The sequence below is a fragment of the Trematomus bernacchii genome, unplaced genomic scaffold (genome assembly GCF_902827165.1).
Source record: "Trematomus bernacchii unplaced genomic scaffold, fTreBer1.1, whole genome shotgun sequence".
NCBI classification, from domain to species: Eukaryota; Metazoa; Chordata; class Actinopteri; order Perciformes; family Nototheniidae; genus Trematomus; species Trematomus bernacchii.
In genome coordinates this window covers 4,028,140-4,048,482 of record NW_022987524.1, presented here as the reverse complement: position 1 = coordinate 4,048,482, position 20,343 = coordinate 4,028,140, and the positions used below count along the sequence as shown (strand labels likewise).

The 20,343-nt window shown below is 40.9% G+C and overlaps 1 protein-coding gene across 1 annotated transcript in view; it reads right to left on the bottom strand.

Moving 5' to 3' along the window:
• Window positions 1–20,343, bottom strand: part of tpra (translocated promoter region a, nuclear basket protein) — a 52,842-nt gene that overhangs the window by 10,718 nt on the left and 21,781 nt on the right. The window contains 19 exon segments of the mRNA XM_034119098.1: window positions 1,370–1,455; window positions 1,749–1,943; window positions 2,618–2,817; window positions 3,275–3,345; window positions 5,205–5,398; window positions 6,218–6,329; window positions 6,446–6,631; window positions 7,019–7,057; window positions 7,592–7,804; window positions 7,922–8,026; window positions 9,274–9,387; window positions 11,048–11,194; window positions 11,282–11,340; window positions 11,343–11,491; window positions 15,538–15,659; window positions 16,162–16,302; window positions 17,721–17,858; window positions 18,565–18,712; window positions 19,295–19,473. Coding sequence (XP_033974989.1) covers window positions 1,370–1,455; window positions 1,749–1,943; window positions 2,618–2,817; window positions 3,275–3,345; window positions 5,205–5,398; window positions 6,218–6,329; window positions 6,446–6,631; window positions 7,019–7,057; window positions 7,592–7,804; window positions 7,922–8,026; window positions 9,274–9,387; window positions 11,048–11,194; window positions 11,282–11,340; window positions 11,343–11,491; window positions 15,538–15,659; window positions 16,162–16,302; window positions 17,721–17,858; window positions 18,565–18,712; window positions 19,295–19,473 — 2,598 coding nt within the window.

Genomic DNA, 20,343 nt, shown 5'->3' with positions numbered 1-20,343 from the left:
ATGCTTTAGAATGTTGGTTTCCAACCTCAACATTATGAGTAACAACACGTGTTACACTACTGCCATTCAGACTTATGCTTGAAACAAAGCTATTGTTTGTGATCGAGCTATGTTCTGCTAATATTTTATTTACCACTCTTTTTCTTACTTTGTCAAATGATTGACAGTGCGCTCCACATACTTTGAACTGGAGTTTCATCCACTTACATTCTTTGATCACTTAATTAGAAAATCCTGCTGTAACATCAGAGTGTTGATGTTTATTTGATTCACTGTTATACAGAGCAGTGAAAAACAAGTTTTGGCAAATCCAAACATAACAGAAAAGGTAAAAAAAAGCATGTTTAAAGATCACCTATTATGCTATATTTGAACAATATATTATAGGGGCCATATCTATACAAAACATGTGTCTGAAGTGTTTTCTCAAAGTACCAAACAGATCACCCATTGTAGCATGCCTCATACCCCTCTATTTCAGCCCTGTTACTAAAGTGCTGATTCTGGCCACGCCCCCTTTGGAGCTGCTGCTAGCCACGCCCCCACTCAGCTAAATGCTGCCGTGATTATATATATATATATATATAATCACGGCAGCATTTAGCTGAGTTTCTGCTGGTAGACAGCCTTCTCTTCACAGAGCTCACTGCTTGCATGCTGATACTCCAATATATATATATATATATATATATATATATATATATATATATATATATATATATATATATATATATATACCTATCTACCCTATATATATATATATATATCAACTTTACTCTAAGTCCCTCTCGTAGACATCCGGCTGAATACACAGACACACAGCTGAGGGAGGGGATTCAGCTAGCGACTGTATATGGGGTCAATAGGTTGGGACGTGGGTGGGACATTGCCAGGAGTTCAACGTAAAGCCAGCCCACATTTTAGTCATGAGCGCAGCAAATCTGGATCAGCTCCGTTGTTCCCCCGTTTTTAGAGATGTGTGTAAGGAGGAAAAGAGAGAGGGTTTTATTTTCTGACACTTTGTGAGTCTCCTTACACACCGGGGACACATATTTATGTATAAAAGACCTTAAAAAAGTGCATTTTGCATAATAGGTGTCTTTTAAACCCACACACTTAAATTCTAATAGTCACATTAAAACACCCAAAGTAACAATTCAGCAATCAGCAACTAGAAGTGCATTTTACTATCATCCAACAAAGAATTCTTCTTTGTTACAGATAGAATATAGAATAAATTCAGTATATGTTAAATACTTCTCCTTTTCAAACACGTATTAGGTGTGATCCCAGTACCACACTGAAAGGATATATACATAGAATACTTTAGGAAAAAGCAATAATCACATGCTGTCACTCGTGTGTTTACCTGCAGTGCTATCTTTGTTTTTTTCAAGGTCGGATACGTGTTCTCCTCTTCCCCGTCCTCATCCTCTATGCTTCGCTTTGAACCTGCTTTAAACACCAAACACACGCAGGATGACATCAGTATATCAGGTAACACTATTCACTCTTCAGATTATATTGAACATTTCATTCAATCTAGTCCTGCCAAAACCCATAACTCTGTACTTTAAGTAAAACCTATTACACATAGGATTTTATCTTGACATCGATGTGTATTTATGCATAACACGCTACAGCCAACAACAGTGTGTTTTGTTTTGTTCTGGTAATGTGTTTCATGTTGTTTATCTGAGCAGTTGCAGGGTGGCTGCATGATGGTTTAAGCACAACGTCCTGCTCACCTGTTCCACTCAGAAAAGAGGACGTAGATGGTCTCTCTGCATCCATACTGGGGCCTGCGTCCTGATTGGCTGCCTGCTGCTGGGTGGGCTGGACAAAAGCTGTGGCCTGGGTGCTGGTTGGCTGAGTCATTGAAGTGGGTGTGTTCACCAGACTGGAGCTGGTGGAGTGCACAGTGGCTCCTGCACCCATCAGCACTGCAGGGGGACACATTATGTTAATCTGACACAGAGATACAGTAACCATAGAGTCTTGCGGAAATTACATATCTTTGTAGGCCCAGTCGGAAGTTAGTATCGCAAGGGTTCCCGCCATAAAAAGCATTGTGATTTTCCCATTTGGTTTCGAAATATTGTGGATATTGCAGGATAAGATATGTGGTAAACACAGGTTTATGAAACCCTCCACGTATACACACCACTCGCCAGAAATACAAAGCTAACATTAGGCAATATACAAACTATAGTCCCATGACTTCACGTCACCACGGCTAAGCTAAAAGGCGGCTAATATTCAGCATGATGTTTAGTAGTCTAATTTGGTAACTTGAGACGCAGTTTTTAAGACATCTTCAGACATGCACCAGTGGGGTATTTACTGACATGTTTTATGTCGTAGAACCAAACGTTAAACATCTCTTCAGATGTCTTTTGTAAACCAAAGACCTTGTTTCAGGCATTTCAGGTTAAAAAAAAAACATTGACTTTACGAGTGAGCTTGGAAGTGCTTAAATGCTGACTCATTTCCAGGTTTTAGGACTTATTCCTGCACCACTCTTGTACTAACTAAACATATTTTACATCTTTGAGGTAAGGCTTTGAAAATATCTACTGTTTTCTTTACTAATTTGACTTTTGTTTTTTGCTCTCACCCTCTTGACTGTCAGTCTGTGTGGTCGGCATGACAGTGGCGGTAGGTGTTGGGACGGACACAGTTGCTGGGGTAACCATTGGCCGGATGCTGGCACGAGGTGTGGACTTGCTACCTTGGGAGGGGCTTGGCTTGTTGCTAGGAGATGGAGTACTTGTGGTGGGGCGGATGTTGGCAGTGGGGGGGTCGGACAGGCTGGAGCTGAAGGAAAAAGCATGAAGAGTTGTCTTAATGAGCAATTTGTTTTGTGTTAGTTTGATACTGTAAACATTACATTACATGTTACATGTTAGATGCTTTTATCCAAAGCGACTTACATACTCAATACTGTGGGCAATCCCCACAGGAGCAATTTGGGGTGAAGTGTCTCAGGGACACAACGACATGCTGACTGCAGTGGGGTTTGAACCTGTGACCCCCTGATAGGAACACCAACGCACTAGTCCACTGCGCCACACGCCTCCCAACAAACAACCAACTTGACGCTTTAAGTTTTGAATAGATTTTTTCTAATATGGTTCTGAGGACTTATTAACAATGTGAAGCTAGACCTGTCAGATAACACCCATGACTGTAAAAAGAAAATGTCTAGGAATTTGGTATATCAAAATGCCTTCTAACCCTATTTGGGGCATGACAGTATGTCTTGATTAGTTACCTTCCCCGGTCTTGAGCAGGACTCTTCAGAGAGATCTGTCTCTGGTCTGCAGGTCTGGCCTGATCCCCCGCCTGAGGACACACACACGTTTGTAAGATTGATCAAATCACAGAAATAATTGTGGAAATTGAAACACAGCGTTATTGGAATTAAGAAAAAAGTTATTTCAAAATAGGGTTGTTATATTTGGAAAAATGGAAGGATAAGAGGAAAGGGGAACTGTAAGAAGGTGCCATTCTTGCAAGCATTAAAGATCTTTGAGATGGCAATTATAGGAATATTCTTCTAAAAATAGCGCAATCATCGCTAAATAAATAAATAACTTTTTTGTTCCAGAAAATAACAAGCTTAACATAAAAAACTATATTTTTTAATAAACTACAAGGGGTAGAAAAGTGACTTTGGGTCGTCTGCTGTAACTTTAAAGTCTTTTAGATCCGTGTTGACCATAGACTGTAGCTATATATAATAATAATAATAATAATAAGAAGAAGAATGTATAGTAAGTATTCATATATAATAATAATTATATATATAATAATTATTGTTCGGAAACGATAATAAGTAAACATCACTTTTATATATATGGCCTATTCAATGCATAACATTCATTATTTAAAGGAAAACTGCAAATATATATTCTTCAGAAAGATTATATCAAACAAGAAGCCCTCCATACTCAGGCCCCGGCCCTACGGGGACGCATACGGTAGTTTCCGTTACCGTTTTGTGTCATATAGACCGTTCGGCTACACTAGGACGACAGAATATGGCAGTAAACGACTACGGTAACGGGTCCCAAGGTGGATAGAACGGCATACGCAGCGCTCTGGGGGGGTCCAACGGCTCCGTATGTACGCCCTATACGATCATTTTCTGATAATGATGACGCAATAGCCCCGCCTCTCCTGCTCACCCCCGCGTCAAAGTACACTGCACACTGAATTCAGATTATTTATCTTTCTCTCGATATAAACGCGAGTGAAGTCTAATCTGACAGGACGGAGACACGCAGCTCTGCTCACCTGCAGCTCCTGCCGCTGTGATGCAGCGGTGAACGGAGCAAAACACACACTTCAAGTCAGATCATCACCCTTAGCTATTTTAATTACCTCTCAAACTACCTAAACTAGTTATAAATATGTTTATTTTTACTGTCGGGTCACTCATTACTGGATCAGCTGCTGCACGAGACAGACACTGACGCTGTCAGAATAGAGGAAAAAGAGACAGCCTCCGTGTATTTTATTATTATATATCATTATATCGTCGTTATTCATTTGTTTTAAAGCTCAATAAATAACAAAGAAGACCTTTGACCGGCACTTTTATAATTTTGTCTGGAAGATTTAAACTTTAACACACGCTGACCGGCGAAAAACTCTGCCCGGTTCCCTCGGCCCCCACCACGGAGAATAAACAGAAGGGCAACCATGACAACCATTCTTCTTCGCTGCTTTTGTGGAGGAAGTTACAGCGCTACGTACAGGCTCGGCATATGAACTGCAGCTTTTCCAGCGGTTGGAGCTAAACGGAGCTGTCTCGTGTGGGCAGACACTTTCCGGTGTCTATTGCGTGTGGACGGAAGCCTTTTTTGCGATTGCGTATGCGTTTTACCGTATGCGTCCCTGTGGGGCCGGGGCCTCAGTCTCAAAAAGGTTGGTCGAGACAGCAACTGATTTTCAGTTGCACAGACATCATACACATAATTACAGAACAAATCGTTCTCTGTATTTTGATGAGACAAAGTGATTTATTTGAACCGGGACAGTGCACATTAATGAACATTTTAAACAAAATAATGCTTTTAAAAGTAAATGAGCCGGATTTGAGCTTTGAGCTAGTTTCCATCCGTAGTCCCGTCACATACAACATAAATTATGAGTGTCCTCAGTGTCAGGACCTTCACGTGCGTCCTGTCCACATGTACCTTAGCTCCACTCTGGTCCTGGGGCTCCTCTCGGGGGTCCGACTGTGCCTGTGTCCCTCTCAGTTCTCTCAGCTCTCTGTCCAGCCGCAGAAGTCGTCCTTCATACTGAGACTTGAGGGCGTTCATCCTCACCTCCAGCTCCTCCTTACTCTGTTTCATCTCCTCTATCTCCTTACTGAGCTGCACCTTAGCACCTAAATCAAATCAAATCAGGTTTTATTTATATAGCACATTTAAAAGCGATTTTTGGTCGAGCCAAAGTGCTGTACATGTAATAAAAACACATTACTACAATCAAATATATATAAAAACAAAATAAAAATAAAACACAAGGAAAAGTCAGGAGTCGTGCTCCGCTCTGACTAAAAGGCCAGAGAGAAGAAGTGTGTTTTTAGTGTAGATTTAAAAACCCCTAGGGTCTGGGTCGACCTCACATGGAGGGGCAGAGTGTTCCAGAGCCTGGGGCCAGCTGATGCGAAGGCTCGGTGCCCTCAGGTTTTGAGCCTGGTCTTGGGCACTACCAGCAGCAGCTGGTCAGCAGACCTTAAAGCTCTGGCTGGGGTGTAGCGCTGGAGGAGTTCAGCTATATAGGCCGGAGCCAGCCCATTTAGTGCTTTAAAAACAAATAAAAGGATTTTAAAATCAATTCTGAACCGAACTGGAAGCCAGTGCAGTGAGGCCAGAATAGGGGTGATGTGGTCACGCTTTTTGTGGCCAGTCAGCAAACGTGCAGCTGCGTTCTGAACTAGCTGCAGGCGTTTAATTGAGGCCTGGTCCATACCCACATACAGAGCGTTGCAATAGTCCAGTCTTGAGGTTACAAAGGCGTTAATAACCCTTTCTAAGTCATTAAAAGATAAATACGACTTGGTTTTGGCCAATAGTCTTATTTTAAAAAAGCAGGATTTGACTACGGTTAGACCTAAAGGTCAAGGTGTAGTTAACACACTCAAGTTACTCTTAAGCCAAAGGAACAAAGGAGCTTCAGCATGTTTTCAATGTAGTGTACTTACTGTTTAGTTGGTTGATTTTGGTCTTGGCTCCCATGAAGACCTTTTTAGTCTTTTCCTCTTTTTCAGCTATCTGCTTTTTGAGCTGCTCCTCTCTGGCCTTGCTTTCAGACATCTGCAGGGGAACAACAAACAACTCAAACTGCTATTCCGACATGATCAAAGGTATACTACAACCCCAATATGAAATGCAAAAAAAACCAATAATATCAATTGTGATTTATGAAGTACCTCTTGTCTGAGTTTTGCAAGCTCCTCTTGTTGGGCATGGTTAGCGTCAGAAGCAACGTTAGCATCACTGGCCTGGATGGACTGGGAACTCTGGTTCTGGAAGGCCTGCGTTGCTCGGTTAGCTTTGTTAGCTTCAGTTAGCTGCTCCTGCAGACGCTTGATGTCGGCTTCACGCTCTTCAACCATCTGACAAAAAGGGACAATTAGTAAGGAGACATTTTAAAGAATAGAGAGCCTGATGCAGGTGAATTGGATAGGAAGGAAAGAAAATTACTTAGGTTGGCAAAAAAGTAGTGAAGGATGAGGAAAATGGATTAAGGGAGAAACACTTGTGAAGAAAAGGTACAGATGAATTGGTTGCACTGATGAATTGTAATGAAAAATCAATTCATTGAAAAATGACTAAATGCCAACCATTAGAGGTAAACTCTGGCTTACTAATGACGTTTAACCCTTAGTAAAGCTGCTCCATACTTCTATAAAGTAGATGAATCCAATGACTTCATACACTCTTTGAATGCTACAGATGTATCACCAGTAGTGCTGTTTCTAGAAGAAAAAAGTGTTCCAAACCTTCTGCAGGCTGTCCAGGCGGCCCTGAATCTCAGTCACCTGTTACGAGGTAAGCACACTTGTTAGTAAGTATTGAAAAGAATCCTCAGCATTATCCTTCTGGGAAGAATAATCCACATGGCTCCTTTTTGTCCAGAAACTGACCTTTTCCTTTTATGTTACAGAAATCAAACGGTGTTAATTAAAAGGTATTATGACTTAAATATGTTCTCAGTAAGTGTACAAGAAAGAAATGCTAAACTTTTTTTTTTTTTTTATCACAGGACAAATATTAATGTAAGGAAGTAAACTTTGAATAAGAATACATTTATAGTCAATATTTAGCTTGTGATGCAAAATGTTATGTTTGTCCTGGTGACAATAATTGCATACACATTAAACATTTTAGATGGGTTTAACTTTTATTAAGAATGTTTTTTAGGAAAGACTCGTTCTTGACCACCTCAAAAAATGCCTCCTATACTGTGTGTAATAGTATTCTTAATGGTTTCTAAATGTTAGTATGTATTGTAAGACGCTTTAGTAGTAATTTAAACAATAAATGAAGATATCAAGAAAAAGAAGGCTCCTAACCTTGCACTCTGATTGGCTGAGAGCAGTCTTGAGGTTGCTGACTTCCTGGTTGTGGCTCTGTTGACTGCTCTGATTGGTCTGCTGTAGCTCCTTCTGATTAACCAGGTTCTGCTGAAGGGCCTCTTTAGCCTGCTGGAGCTCCCTCTGGATCTGCTGAATCTGGTTCTGCCGGGCCTGAGACTGAGACTGAGCTGCTTTCAACTGGTTCTGGAACTTTAAAGTCAAAGTTAGTCAGGTGGGTCTTTTGTCAAGTGGATTTGTTTTGGTTCTTGGGTTATAGTGACATTCATATCTGCCAGGTGCTGCTGTGATCTTGGCAGTTCTTCTTACCTGCTGGCTGTGGGTCTTGGCTTGCTGAAGCTCTTTCTGACTCTGGGTCAGCTGGTTCTGATTCTGCTGCTGTTGAGTCTGGATCTGGGACAACTGGGACTGGACCTATAGAAGTAAAGAGATGACAACTGACCCTGTGAGTCCTGCCTTTCTAATGTGTTCTACAAACCCCAATTCCAATGAAGTTGGGACGTTGTGTAAAACGTGAATCAAAACAGAATACAATGATTTGCAAATACTTCTTCGACCAAAATTCAATTGAATACCCTACAAAGAGAAGATATGCAATGTTTAAACAATATTCACTCATGTTGAATTTGATGCCTGCAACACGTTCCAAAAAAGCTGGGACGGGCAACAAAAGACTGGGACAATTGAGGAATGCTGAAAAAAAACCTGTTTGGAACATTCCATAGGTTCATTTGAAAAAGCTTTGTAACAACTGCGTGAGCAAATAGTCGAACAGTTTAATAACCATGTTTCTCAACGTACAAGTGCAAGGAATTTAGGGATTTCATCATCTACAGCCCATAATGTCATCAAAAGATTCAGAGAATCCGGAAAAATCTCTGCTAGTAAGCCCGAAAACCAACTTTGAATCCCTGTGACCGTTGATCCCTCACTTCATTATTGCATTATAAACCGACCTCATCCTGTTAAGGATATTACCACGTGCGCTCAGGAACACTTCAGAAAACCATCGTCAGTGATCACAGTTCTTCATTACGTCTACAAGTGTGAGTGAAACTCTACCAAAGCCAAATATCAACAACACCTAGAAACGGTAGCGGCATCTCTTGGCCCGAGCTCATCTGAGATGGAGTCCAGTCCAGACCTGTCTCCATTGAAAGGTGTGGCACATTATGAAGCGCAAAAAACAACAACGGTGACCCCCCGGACTGTTGAGCAACTGAAGTCGTACATCAAGCACGAATGGGAAAGCATTCCACCTACCAAGCTCCAACAATTAGTGTCCTCAGTTCCCAAACGCTTATGGAGCGTTGTTAAAAGGAAGGTGATGTAACACAGTGGTGAACATGCCCCTGTCTCAGCTTTATTGGAACGTGTTGCAGGCGTCAAATTCAAAATTAGTTTACAAAAAATCATAACGTTTATCAGTTTAAACATTACATATATTTTCTTTGTAGTGTATTCAATTGAATATAGTTCCAAAAGGATTTGAAAATCATTGTATTCTGTTTTTATTTACGTTAACTTCATTGGAATTGGGGTTTGTATATGTAGAGCTAGTTTCATACTGGTCTCATCAACACCTCTTATAATGTTTGTTGCATCCTGGCTTAATCAAGCACAGGCTTCGTGATAGTTTGTAGCTTGCATGTGCTCAGTACCTGTGTAAGCTGGTTCTGTTTCTGGGTCAGCTGGTTTTGGACCTCCTGGAACTTATCCTTGGTCTGCTGGTTCTCCTTCTTGGCTTCCTCCAGCTCCTGCTGGCCCTTCTGGTCCTAATTTGGTTAAAAAAAGTATTACATGAAATCACATGTAATGATACTTTCAGACAGTCCAAGTGACCAGGGGCCTCATTTATAACGCCTTGCGTAGGATTGACGTGGGAAGGTTGCTTACGTAGTACAAAGCAAAAAAATAGGTACAGAAATGTTCCGACATTTTCCGATTCACAAAACGTTGCGTACCGGCGAGGGAAGTGCGTACGGCACTTCCTACGCCTGTTTCCCTTGATAAATCACAATCGACTCGTAACGCCCATATTTGCTTATAAATAGTCAAAGAAACGCCCATTCATTCATTCATTTTGACTGACTGCATGAAGAAGATTGCAGGAAATTACGACAACAGCTAAAAAGACATCTCACACCGTTGTCAGATTTTGGGGAGGTGGAGATAAATCATATTGTTTGGTGGATGCAGTTTGAACCAGAGTAGCAGCATGGAGGTCGGATCGTCACCAACATAAATAAATAAGTGGTCCGAAAAAAGTTAATGACAAAAAACATACACATAACCTTCCTCAGGCAGTGTGTTTGTCCCGGGGACAGGAGACACCCCTTGATGAGAAACTGTAAGAAATGATCGGGGAATCCCTCCGGAGTGGAGTCATGACGACTGGATCTGAATTATTTTGTTGTATTTGGTGGTTTGTGTTCCAGCTGTCGATCAGCAACTATATATCCATAATCCACCAGTTAAAGGAAATACAATGTGTTGTGTTATATTAGCTGTACAATTTACCACATATGGTGTTCTTAGTTTCCATCCCTCCTGTGTTTTACGAGCGACTTATCAAGTCTTGGCAAACGGCATAAAACACGATTAAACGTGATAGTATATAAAACCATGCTCGTATCTACAACCTATAGAATGCAAACGGCGTCAGTTTAGACGTAATTCTGTCCTCCTGCTTACCGCATCATTTATGAGAAAACATTTCATAACATTAACACAACATATTCGAGGTGGTTTTAAATAACATCCGTATTTATTTATTTCTCCAAGTTATGTTTTTGAGACTCCTCAGTGCACACAAACAGGCGTTTGTTTAATCATTTTAAGATTGGCTTTAATCAATGTTTGAAAATGAATTCTTCATATGATAAATGAGAGGTAACATTTTATTTATGGTATTATTTCCACATATTTCTCTCCATTCTTCCTTCTGCCAACGGTGTCGCAGTTTCTCGTCTCTCCCGTTGTTGTGCTTAGTGCGTACGCATGGGTTAGAGTTTGCGTGGAGGACCGCACATTTTCCCTTCAAGTTAGTATTTTATAAATTGCAAACATTGCGTAGAAACTGGCGTACGCCATTTTTGGAGCGTATATCCCTTTATAAATGAGGCCCCAGAGCCATGTTTGTATATTATTGATGTTTTCTAGCCAAACTAAAGAGTTTTGTTTCCTATTGTATTATCCTATAGTCTAATTTGGTCTGGCAGAGTTTTGTGACAGTTTAGATAACACGACTGATGTCAGAGCCATGAATCTCACACATTTTGTTGTACATTTAATTAGGTTTCATTTCTTAGAATATAATCATTTATATTGTTTGATCGCAATGGAATGGATGAGTTTGGTCACATGTGGGCGTTACATTTTTAGAACAGCATGGTGGCCCATCATCATATGTTGTGTTCCTGTCTTCCTGCTCACCTCCTCCACTTTTTTCTGCGCCTCCTCTTTCAGTGTGCTCAGCTCCTCTCTGGCCTTGTTGAGCTCCTCCTGGGCTTTAGTCAGCTCCTGCACTTCCTGGCTCGGACCCGCCTCACTTCCTGCTTTAACAGCAGTTTCCCCAACCATCTGAAATACACACACAGCTCACTAGTCCAGTTTGAATCCTCACTAACCTGCAGCTTAGACAGACCCATTCCAGGCCCGCAGTCCCACCTTGTCATGCTGGGCTTTCAGCTCCTCATACTGCGTCTTGTAGCGCCGTCCAATCTTCTGACCTGAGTGATGGTCCGGTTCCTCTCCAGGATGTCACTGTTCTTCGTCTCCAGGTCTTTCTTCAGAGTGTCTCTCTCTGACGTCAGACGGGCCACCGAGTCTCTGAAGGCCTGCAGCTGAGACTGAGCCGAGTTCCCGCTGGCGCTGGATCTGAGGCATACACAACAGGAATCACAGTTAGGTCACAGGGATTCATTGATTATCTGCTGGAAGTTCTACACTGGTCATTTTAGCTGTCAAATGTTACTAAATAGAAATATTATTCTATGGATCATTCAGGTTCTGCATTCAGTTGTTTTTAACAAATGCTACAAATGCTCAAAAATGAGCGTGTGAACACAGGTTTTTTAGTAAATTCACATAAAATACGTAATAGTCTGAATAGAATTTTCTTTCGTGTGGTATGTTATGGACGTGTCCGAAAGCAGGGTTTTCAAACAACAATAGTTACTTTTTTTCATATCGGTCACTTGTCTTAAAGCGGGACATGTGCACAAAAACCCACTGGCCCTCAGAAAAAAAAGGTGCTATGTGGACACAGGCCGTCGATTGAGTGAGTTCTGTTTTACGATCAGCAGGGTCAAATGACTGTGGTCTGACTGGAGTCTGGTGCCGTTGTGAAGAGTATATTAATTTCATGTTTTGTTTTACTGATTGTAATAAAAGTCCAAATCCTTGTTGATTTCACTTATTATATATTCACTTAGACCCCTGAGAAGAGGCAGAAGAGTCTGTCCTCAGTGCTGGTCAGAGATGAAGCTGATAAATGAGGGAAACTCATTTGTCCAAGGGTTAAATACTGATTAGGCGCGTTCACACCGCAGTACTTTTCCCACTTTAGTTCCGATTATAGTTCCGAAATGTCGCGTTCACACCAAAAAGAGCCGGAACTAAAATTAGTTCATGAGAACCTTTTTACCCCCTTTTCCGTCAGTTTTCCGTCCCTGCTAGAGAGCAGGTACTTTCGTGGGAGAAAAAGGTTCCTATGTCTGATTGGCTGGGAGGAATGCAAACCACGCCCGGTAAAACTCCCAAAAATGTTGTGAAGCCGCCATTTATTATCCTTGCATTAGCAATTATTAGCATTTAGCCCAGCGCAGAAACGCAGAGACTAAAGGCCCAGACACACCAGGCCGAAATCGGCCGTCTTCGTTAGTCGGACGACAAAGCGTGCCCTGTCGCCCAAACTCAATTTGGTGTGTCCCGAACCGTCGGCCGTGACACGCCTTATTTGCCTTTCACGGCCAGACGCATGGCTGATTCAACATGTTGAATCGGCCATGCGTCGGACACAGGCAGTCGGACCAAGAAACCACACCGGCACCGCTCAGAGAGAGGCCAAGTACTTAAGTACAGTGTCTAAGTACATGAGATACTGTCTACTGGCTGTTCATTTACCTATTGTGAGTCGCCTCGGATAAAAGCATCACATGGAAATGTACATTTAGCAAGAAGTGGCCATTATGACATGACATACATTACTGACTCAATAAACTACACACCCGCCAGAACACTGCGATCATCAGATGCAGGTCTATTAACGTTGATTTTATAGTATGTCTGCACTTTATGTGCTCATTTCATCATTCATGTATTTTATATTCTACTAAAAACTGAATCAAACCATAAGGTGGCCTGTTGGGATTACAATATATATATATATAATATATCTGCATTATTTTATCCCATTTTATGCTTTGCTCTTGCTGCTTGTTTTTACACTGATTTTATGTCTTATTCTTACTGATGTAAAGCACTTTGAACTGCAATCCCCTGTATGAAAGGTGCTATACAAATAAAGTTATTATTATTATTCAGATGGATGTTTCTTGCCCCTCTGTTCATTCTCCCATTATCCTCCTCAATCTGCCTAGAAGTATTTTAATGTTGTAGCTGTTACTATAACCAATACTAATGCTAGGGCTTGCAACTGACAGTTATGTAGGCACATTGTTATTGTTTTCTTATCGCTGTGTGATTAAAAGAAATAAACACAAATAGCAGGATAGGCAATGCAAAACTTTATTTCGTACCTTCATACACACATAACACAACATTAGAATGAGCTTTTATCAACGCCTACATGATGATAACCTGTCAACATGACAGGAAAATCCACATGACATTAATACAGAGCGGGCAGAACCCAAATCTGCATTCAAAGAATACACTTTACCAAAGCTTGAGGAAAATATCACAACGCCCCATGAGCTTCTCGCTGTAGTATCCATGATTTCACCCATTTAGTGCGGTTTCTCCTAATTCTTCGCTTCTGCCTCTTGAGAGACTGTTGCTTGAGAATGTCTTGCACAAGCAACACTCCAATGGCTGATAGGCCCAGTTACTGCACGAAACATGTTTTCGATGACGAGAGTGAAAATGGAACGCACACGCTATTTGTTGTTTGTTTATATCCACAGTCTGTTCTTCTTCTCTGTCTCCGGTTATTGCCTATTTTGAATGACGAATACACACTACCGCCGCCTGCTGGTAAGGAGAGTTATTGCCACTCACGCATGCGCAGTTCGTACGTGCTCGGCTGAAGTCCTGGCAGTGTGTTCCAGTGCGACACATGGCCAAGACGCAGGAGAACACGCCGACGCAACAGTCGGCGTCGGCGAGTTCTCTGGTGACGACCTGGTGTGTCAGGGGCCTTAACTTATGGCAACACAAATAAAACATGGGAGCGGTGGAGATGAGGTGTCGGCGTTCTGGCGATTTACTCTGAAGGCTTCAGTAGAAGCTGCTGGGAGTCCCAGCTAGTGTTAATTTCGTCAGCTATTTTTTTATTTAGTTTTAGTCTTAGTCCTGTGTTAAATTTCCTTTTTAGTTTTTAGTCATAGTTAGTCACCTTCATCCTGTTTTTATTTAGTCAAGTTTTAGTCGACTAAAAGTCTGAGCATTTCAGTCTTATTTTAGTCAAAGAAAACTAATTATTTTAGTCTACTTTTTGTCAATGATGAAAACTGTCGAGTCTTTTTTAGTCATCAGATTATATTGAACATTTCAGTCAAACTAGTCCAATAATTTGTCATTTTAGTTCACAATAAAGATTATATCTTGTCCTTATTTGATGAAAACACAGGTTGAATGATTAAGAATGCAGCTTTGCAGAGAGTTATCTGGTCAGGTTTGTGGTGTTTTTACCAGCTGTGTTAAGGCTACATTGCTTCCCTTCTGATAAAACAATGCATTCACTTTTTTTCTCCGCCTCATTGCAGCGAAATGGGCCCAAATATCACATCGTTTCTTTTCTCCCAAGCAGTGGTGGCTTTAGACTTTTTCGTTGTCAGTCATTTTTGACGGACAGGATCGTAACATTTCCGTCATAATCCATTATTACCCGTCGATTGGCACAATTTATCACTCACTCGCGCTGAGGGGGGGTATTCGGTTAACGCGAGTGCGACCCACTGCTCCCAAGCCCTGTTGTTGCCATTTTATTTTCTGTTAAATAAGGTTAGTTAGACCATGAGTTAGACCCGAGTCTTCCTGACAGTTCCATATTGTGCCGCTGCCCGGTGTATTCAAATGTCCTGCCTGCGCGCCAGCACAGACACACCAGCTGCTGCCCAGCCGCAGCACCGGAAATGGAACTGCTGGGAGAAAAACTGACTATCAGAGATGTAACGTTATCTTTGATAATATTTCGTCTCCTCACTTTTCGTCAACGATATTGCATGTTTGATTTCGTTACAGTTATTGTTTACTGCCGTCGGTGCCGTCTCGTGCATCGTCTCGTTTTCGTCATGGAAAAAAAAGGTCGTTGACGAACATATTCGGCATAGTTTAGTCAACGAAATTAACACTAGTCCCAGCAGCTTCTACTGAAGCCAGTCCCCAACTCCGGGGACTTCGGCAGGGGACTTCGGGTGGCAGTTATACGCCGTGAAGTTGGCGGCCTGCCAGTAAACCCAAAGCAGAAGAAGAAGTGACGTCAGCGGCTTCATTTGCCTAATCCTCCCCCAGGGACTTATTCCGGTGTGAACGCGATCTGTAACTTAGTTCATCAGAACTAAAGAGTTCTGATGAACTAAGTTCTGATGAACCTTTGTGGGAAAAGTACTGCGGTGTGAAAGCGCCTATTGTAACTTTTCTCACTAGAGTCAAAAAGCAGATGAAAGTGTTTGCTAGTGTGAAAGGGGCTCGAGCCAGGGTGCGTGTTGTGTGTTGTGTGTGTGTGTGTGTGCGTGTACCTTGCGAGTTCAGTCTTCAGCTTGGCCGTCTCCTCAGCGAGCTGTGTGATGCGTCTCTGCTGAGCTTCTCTCTCAGTGGACAGTTTCTGTCTCTCCTCCACGTCCCCGTCTTTCTGCTGTGGCTCATCAGTTGCTGTAGAGGAACGGTCAGTCAAGTTTAGTGGAGACTTAAACAGCAACTACAGAGTGTTCAAGATACATCTTTAAAAATCTAGCTCCATTCAAAATAAATCAACGACTCTAGGGGGGATTACTTTAGTCATTGTTATTGCTTTTTATTCTTATTTATATTTGTTTTTCGTTCTTTCTCTTTGAACATATAATTGATACATAAAAGTTTCAGATCTTGTCTGATTTGTATAAGCTGAAACTTTGCTCTCCATTGCTAAATGATAGCATATTGTAAGATGTATAAGATGTCAAGTTAGTAAGTAGAAACTTAGTAAAAAGATTTTTGATCATAAAAATAACTGGATGACAAAACACTAGAATGTATCCGTTACATCATAATTAATATACATGGCAAGTAAATAACAGATGTGGGTGTGTCATGTGTGACAAATATTGTATGATAAGATGCAGGTAAACACAGTGTTGCTGCTCCTTGTTGATGTTCACACACACATTAGTTACCTGGGTTTTGGCCTTCCAGCGTTTGAGGTCCTCCTCCAGGATCCTCTTGTCGGCCTGCATGGAGCCGTTCTTCTCCGACAGCAGAGACAGAGACTGGTGCAGCGGGCTGATGTCTGACTGCAGCTTCTTAACCTGACACAGATACACAATGATAAAAACAGACAGTTCAATATTCACTTGGTCACTGGCTAAAATGTTTGCAATTCACAATATTATCCTAAAAATCATCACGATATGCTTAAAACGGTAACGAGACCCACTGGAATCACTTTGACCTATGTTTTGTTAAGAAACAATATTTGTATTGAATCATAGATAGGACACGTCTTTTTAAGAGAATATCCCAAACCATCATAAATATAGTAATCATAAATAGGGTTGCAAAATTCCGGGAATTTTCAAAGATGGAAACTTTCCATGGGAATTAACGGGAATTTATGGGAATAAACTGGGAATTTTCAAAATTGAAGGTTGGCTCTTCATAGGGAACTTAAATATAGTTGGGGAAAGTATATTTTAGCATAATCTTGACTAAAACAAACAGATGCCATTCAAGTACACTTGAATATCCATGCCATAGCACACTGCATGGCTATTGAGACCACACAAAGGTTCGCAACAGGCTCACAAATGTGAGAGTGGAAAACTGGTTGGCATTGGGGCAAACCTAAGGAAGAGGAAGAGTTGGATGTTGATGAGGCCCAGGAAGAGCCCGTTGACTGAAAGGGTTAAAACAATTGTCCAATAAAATAATTTTTCTTTTTTATAAATCTGTTGAAATGTCAAGTTTTTTGTTTAAATTTGCATCGAATATTTCCAAAATTCCCCTGCTTAACTTCCCATGGAGCCTTTCCGGAAACTTTCCGGAAATGTTCCGCCCCTTTGCAACCCTAATCATAAATGATAAGGTCCCCCTGCTTTAACAGAGGATAAATATAATGTTAATATAAGCAGCATTATACGAGTTTGTTCTTTCTTACACCATCATTCCTGTATTCCTCCTAGCTCGGTTTTTCACTTTTCTACCATGAGAGCGATATAATGCAGATTCTTAAAGGCCATTAGCCCTTCCTTTTCAAGTTGCAACTTGGGCTGAACAACTCATTGACATTTGATATAACCAAATCGCAGAAAGCACAATATGTTCTAAAGTCAAAACATTTGAAAATGTCTATAAGTCTCGTGGTGCCGCTGTTTTCTATAAAACGTTATTCTACAGACTTAAGTAAATTGCCTTGTTTGGTACAGGCTCTCTGGAAAAAGGAAAATCCCACCATGATCATTTTAATATATTTTTCAATGATAATGTGAATAATGTTTTGGAAAATCCCATTCCCTCTATTATCGTGAATCTTATCGCAAATGCAGTTCAGGTAAAAAAAACAAAAAACGCAATAAGTCTTTTTTGGCAAATTGTGAAGCCCCAAAAACAATCCAACGCGAGTACATAAAATGGGAAGACGTGTGTTCTGATTGAAGGGACAAACGTCATGAAAAATGTAAATGAGTCCCAGCTGACAATTATATGAAGTGCAACACTCGAGTCTTACTTTAGCCTGCGCCTGCTGCATCTCTTGTTCCAGTTTGTCCTTCTCTGCGTTCAGCATCCTGACGGTTTCCTGGAGAGCACTGATGGTCTCCATCTTCTTCAGCTGCTCCTCCTGCTGGGCCAGAGTCTTGGCTGTAACCTGAGCCGGGGAGGCAGGCAAACAGACAGAACATTTGAATAAACAACATTCTCTCAAGCCACGTTTGCCCTTTTCTTAGCCTAAAATTAGTACATAAGTTAAAAGGCAAAGCGTCCTCAAACAGCCTGAAAGAGCCCTTCAATCAAACATTTAAAATAATGGCAACTTGTAAATATTTTATCGGAAATATTCTCGGGGCAATTTTGGTCGAGGAAACTATTCTGTAACCATTTTGAGATTTGTCTGTCTCCTCATAATCTCCTTACACTCAAACTGAATATCCCATCATACGCTTCATTGGCAATTGAACAGGGACTGTATTAAATAGTTGTTTAAAACGTTTATTACAAATTCTATATACATATACTTTCTCGGTAAAACAGTGAGTCCTTGTGGCTTATAAATCCACATTATCTTCAGTTGTGACAGTTCTCAGGTCTTTATTCTTGAGATGGTGCTAGTAATAAAATAATACTTCTGTGTGGCTTATGCCAATGCCAATTGAAGGCTAATGTACTTACAGGACTTGTGCTTTTTGAGTTTGTATCCTTACGGTTGAATGCACTCATTGTAGATTGTTTTGGATAAAAGCGTCTGCTTAATGTAATGTAATGTCATTTTCATGTTGTTCTCATCATTTACAGGTAAGATGACCAATGAGCCCCCAACATGCTCTGTCGTTTTCCATCCCTCAGCCCCTTCATACCTGCATCTTCTCCCTCTCAGAGTTCAGAGCCTCCTGCAGCTCCTTCAGTTCTCTGTCCTGGTGTTCCACTCGCTGTTTATAGCGCTGAGCTTCTTCATCAGACGCCTCACACTGAGCCATAGCGATCTCTTTATCACGCCGAACAAACCTGCAAGACACACTCGCTTCAAACTCCATCCAAAAGCAGATCTAGAGGTGGAAGTGTGTCTTTAAGACTTTCAAACCAGTATGTTGGCTGTACTTTCATTGTGTGTTTTTCTTGTGTTTTTTTTCAATAAAAGAGATCAAATGTACAAGAAGGTTTATAAAGCGTAATAAAATAGGAACTATTTTCCCTTAAATGTCTCCAATAGCAAGAGCAGGACCAGTAATTAAATTTTTTTCCGCATTTTAAGGACTGCTCATACGCAACAAAATAAAATGCAGTGAAACTAAATGCATTAATTAACAATCCAAAAAAGAAGGGGAAAAAGATGAATAACTTCTATGATACAGTTAACAGAAAAAATATACATTATTAATTCTCAATATTATATTAATTATTCAATCTAACCGGAGGGTCATTAGTAATGCAATTAAACCTAATTGGGCCCCGGGGCCTGTTTTATCCCGGGTGTAAACCGGTCCCTAATGAGCTCACACTACGACATTAGGATTGATAATGGAGATTGTAAAGTGTTTCCAGTGTTATCAGCCTAGAGTCCTTCCAACAGTGCTGTTGCTGCATTACCTGAGTATTTCCAGGATCTGCTCGGTGGTCTTCCCCTCCTCACTGAAGGACAGGTCGAGCTGCTGCCGGGGGGTCTGCAGCCCACGACTCCTGGTGGCCATCTCACCCATCTGCTGGTGCAGGAGGGCGTTCTGCTTCCCCAACTCCTCACAGCGACGCCTCTGATTGGACAGATCCTCCTGAAGGAGAGTCAAAGTATTAGGACCAATCAGAAACAATCCTACAGCAGAGCTTCCTAAGGAGGCTGTAAGACACTATGGAATATGGAAGGGCAACCGGAAAAAACATTATATTCAGGGATGCAAACCCATCAGGTATGAAAAAGCTGACAAGGATCCGAACCCCCCCACTAAGTACATTTTTGACAGTGGTAGAAAGTAACTAAGTACATTTACTCAAATAGTATATTTAGGTAAAATGTTGAGATACTTGTACATTACTTGAGTATTTAAATATTTTGCTACTTTGTACTTCTACTCCTACAATTCAGAGGTACATGGTGTACTTTTCCTCCACTACATGTATTGAATACCTTTAGTTACTTTACAGATGTGGATGAATGATGTGAAATCTAACCAAGTGTTAAATCAGACTTTAGTTCCACCTGGAGTAAATTCACAAGCTACCCTGCAGTATACAAAGTCATTCAAACGAGCTGCACCTTTACCAGCTTTGAGAACACTTTCATGATCAATCATTATAAAACATATCATATATATTATTCTGAAATGGACCAATCTGCACAATCACTACTTTTACTGTCGCTACTTTAACTATATTTAGATGCTAATACTTTTCTACTTTTACTTTAGTAACATATTTATTTCGGGACTTTTACTGTTTCATTTCATTTCAAACCTTTATTTAACCAGATTGGTCCCATTGAGATCATAGATCTCTTTTTCAAGGGAGACCTGCAGACTGTAACAGAGTATTCCTACAATCTGGTACTTCGACTTAAGTACAAGATCTGAGTACTTCTCCCACCTCTGTTCATAACCTTAACATAGGATTTAAAACATATCAATATTGACGTGTGTAACATTATG